The sequence below is a fragment of the Sinocyclocheilus grahami genome, unplaced genomic scaffold (genome assembly GCF_001515645.1).
Source record: "Sinocyclocheilus grahami isolate Dianchi unplaced genomic scaffold, SAMN03320097.WGS_v1.1 scaffold17729.1, whole genome shotgun sequence".
NCBI classification, from domain to species: Eukaryota; Metazoa; Chordata; class Actinopteri; order Cypriniformes; family Cyprinidae; genus Sinocyclocheilus; species Sinocyclocheilus grahami.
In genome coordinates this window covers 865-4,250 of record NW_015516755.1, presented here as the reverse complement: position 1 = coordinate 4,250, position 3,386 = coordinate 865, and the positions used below count along the sequence as shown (strand labels likewise).

Below are 3,386 nucleotides of genomic sequence, written 5' to 3'. Positions count from 1 at the left end.
TTTGATATTTAGTGGTGTTAATTTTTGATGAATTGAAAAAGTGATAATAAAGTTGTTTTGTTAAAAATCAAAAATCTCTCACTCTCTCTCGCGCTCTCTCTCGCTCTCTCTCTCTCTCGCCCTCTCTCTCGCCCTCTCTCTCGCTCTCTCTCTCTCTTTCTCTCTCTCTCTCTCTTTCTCTTTCTCGCTCGCGCACACACATACACGATGCGCAAAACTACGCATTTGAACAGTCAATAGCAAATACTTAAACTAATAACAAAACAGTAGCTGATTCAGAAGCACCAGATTGTCATAGCAAAGTCAGAATTACCTCCTCTTCTAGGTTCACGAAACGGTCGTCCATCAAATGCATTGCTGTTCTGTTGTAAGTGATCTTAAAGATTCCTAAATGCATCTACTTTCGGAAGGCCAAATAAAGTGCTTTTGCGTTCGCCTAGAAACACACAGCATCTCCCTGACATCACTGTTTCAACACTAACACAACACTTTTTTCTTTGCGTGCACATTTGGGCGGCATTATGCAAATATTTCCACATAGTGAGGTAGATATGTGGGGGTGTGTTAGAACGAGCCGTTTTAGGGGGGCGTGGCAGAGTCTTAACTTCGATAAAGTACAGTATATCTCTTTGGTTTTGAGACTTTAGTCTTTGCAACTTCAGGGATCTAATCTATGCACAATCAGCTTGTAACACTCCAAAGAGAAAGGAAAACTTGAAATCGCATCATATGACCCCTTTAAACCCCATTTTATCGTTGTTATATAGGCTAAACCCCACTTTTAACCATGGGAGAAGTACATTTCACAGTTAGAAGCGTGCACCTTGACAGAAAACAAATGAATTGGAGTTCAGATTTAATCGTACCTTTATAATCCATACAAGATAAACTTCATAGTACAGTCGACAATAATTATGCAGGACGCGCAATGCTAGAGCCGTTACGTAAACAGGTCGCATGCTGCGTTCGTCCAATCAGTGACATTGACACCGCAAATTTGAACATTAACCTGGGTTTAGGAATCATGTAGACTACAGTGTAAAATGTCAGTTTATGAATATCCAGGATTACTTGTTAATCACGAGTAAATTATGACCCGTGTGAAACGTGAAACAAGATAACCCAGGATTCAGTTCACTCAGCGTTTAGAATTACTCAGTATTAAATAGGCCTATTTCAAGTGTGAAAAGCCCTTCTGTTAGTGTAGTATTTCAGTTTAAAGGTTTTAGAATTAGATTAAGCCTTAATTATTTTATTTTAAACAATACACATAGTAGGCTACTTTTGAGGTTCTACAGTGCCTTTTGTTTCATTAATTAATATTCTTGAGAATTCCTGTTTCATTTCTGCAAAGACAAAAAAGAGGAGAAAAGGAAGAATATCACCAGAGCAACGAGGAAATGAATGTTAGTCATGAAATATACAGAAACAGAAACAAACATTGAATAATTCCACAAAGATGATTATGAAAGGGAAGCCATTTACAGAGAACAGATTAAATACTTACACTTTGTCGCGGACAGTGCATGTGGACAAAAGTAAAAAAATAAACAAAGTAAGTTTAGTTGTGTTTTATTTCATATGTAGTAGCAAAACATTTATGAATTACTGAAACATTTGTACCTTGTTCTGCCTCAGTTACAGTGAGATGAACAGGATTCAGCACCTCTCCTACAGAGCAGAAGTACCAGCCAGAATCAGTCAGTCTCAGTCCAGTCATCAGCACAGTGAAGGATCTTCTCCCATCATCACTGATCTGGACTGATGAATTCTGGGATGTGTTAGTCCTCCCCACAGTGTAACAGCTCTGATCTTCATATCTGCACCACTCTTTGAGTTTATTCTTATATCCAGAACTATAGAAACACTGAACACTGATATCACCACCTTCATGTCCAGATACACCGCTGCTCACCACAGACACATCAGGAGCTGAACACACACACACACACAAGATTATATAATACAGGAGGACTGAGAGAGTGTTTAAAATTAAGAGAATTTGGCATTATGTGATTGAAACAAATGCAAAATGTCTTACCAGATTGAATCTTGAGATAAGTCTCATTTATTATATTTTTCGGTGGTTGTTCTCTAGTCTTCACAACACAATAATAAAGTCCAGTGTGTTTGTTCTGCAGGTTTCTCATAGTCACAGTAAAGAGACTCTGATCAGGATGATCAATTACTGACAGATTCTTCTGTGTTGTGTTTGTGTATGTATTAGATTGATCAAATTCTGAGAACCAGTATTTCTTCTGCTGAGAGTATTTCTCATCATAATGACATGGGATGGTGACAGATCCTCCGGTCTGAATAGTTAATGTACGGTTTGACCAACCACTGTAGCATTCAACACCTAAACAAAATACAGTCCAGTATGTCCAACAATAAATCACTTCTTGATTTGTTGTATCTTCACATAAACAGATGAGCATAAAACCTGTCATTGCAAAATGCTATACAGAATCTATTAGAAATGAACACAGCAAAACATGCACTCTCACCTAAAATGAGCCAAAAGCCGATTGAAATGTAGAGTGTATTTTTCTTTGCATATGCGGTCATTGTGTTTCTCTTCCTGTATCTTGAAGTTGTTCTGTTCTTGAGTATTTTGACTTCCCTCTTACCCTCATATAACATTTCTCAACCGGATAAAAGCTCTCACCGGGGCGGGACCTTTTAAAAAGTGCTTATATGTACCATTTCTGTTAGCCTATGTACACTTTAGGTGCATTCTTTAGGAGGATATAGAGTACAAACAGGTAGGCTACCTTTTGAAAGGATGGCCTACCGTCCTAGTGACAGCTTTTGTCCTTTTTTTCTGAGAGTGTGGTATACAGCACCTTTAAGTTTGATTTAACAACACAGTTAAAGCGCATAATAATGGACAATCTCAGCAGAATAGATTTGAATAATCATGACAGAGAGAGAGAGGAAAAAAACTATTTTATTAGGAATTAGAAAAATCTGCCATTTGGATGAAAAGAGTGATATGCATGGGGAAAAAAACAAACAGACATTAGTAATTTAGCACACACAGATACCTTAAGTCTAGTCTGTTGAATAAGCATAAAGCAAATGCAGAATATAAAGCTTATTATCAACTCTTTTATAATAATTTGATCCTTCAGGTCGATGTGGAGAAAATTCCTCTAACGTTAGTTCTGTGACAAACAGAAACGCTCCACGTGCCATCTGAAAAATGAAAGAAAAGTGCACACCATCAACAGACAAATATGAGAACAAAATATGTTTATATGTCACACAAACACATCACATACATTTTGGATATGTGTAAAAACCATGGAAGACGTAGGCTACGTTTCAGATTTAAAAGCGTGTTCAGCACCGTTTTTACACGAAATTATGAAACAGCCTATTGT

At 37.4% G+C, this 3,386-nt stretch overlaps 1 protein-coding gene across 1 annotated transcript; it reads right to left on the bottom strand.

Annotated features, from left to right (window-relative positions):
* Positions 1–1,340: 1,340 nt before the first annotated feature.
* LOC107579485 (polymeric immunoglobulin receptor-like) lies at positions 1,341–2,568 on the bottom strand. Its single transcript, XM_016265316.1, has 5 exons — positions 2,508–2,568; positions 2,042–2,359; positions 1,624–1,932; positions 1,486–1,502; positions 1,341–1,346 (listed from the first exon to the last, which is right to left on the bottom strand). The coding sequence occupies exons 1-5, from the start codon at positions 2,566–2,568 to the stop codon at positions 1,341–1,343; spliced, it is 711 nt and encodes a 236-aa protein (XP_016120802.1).
* Between the last annotated feature and the right edge of the window lie 818 nt (positions 2,569–3,386).

Coding starts and splice junctions, on each gene's coding strand:
- LOC107579485 (XM_016265316.1), bottom strand. CDS start 2,568: ATGACCGCATATGCAAAGAAAAATACACTCTACATTTCAATCGGCTTT. Junction 2,360..2,507: donor CGGCTTTTGGCTCATTTTAG/GTGAGAGTGCAT, acceptor TATTTTGTTTAG/GTGTTGAATGCTACAGTGGT. Junction 1,933..2,041: donor TTATCTCAAGATTCAATCTG/GTAAGACATTTT, acceptor GTGTGTGTTCAG/CTCCTGATGTGTCTGTGGTG.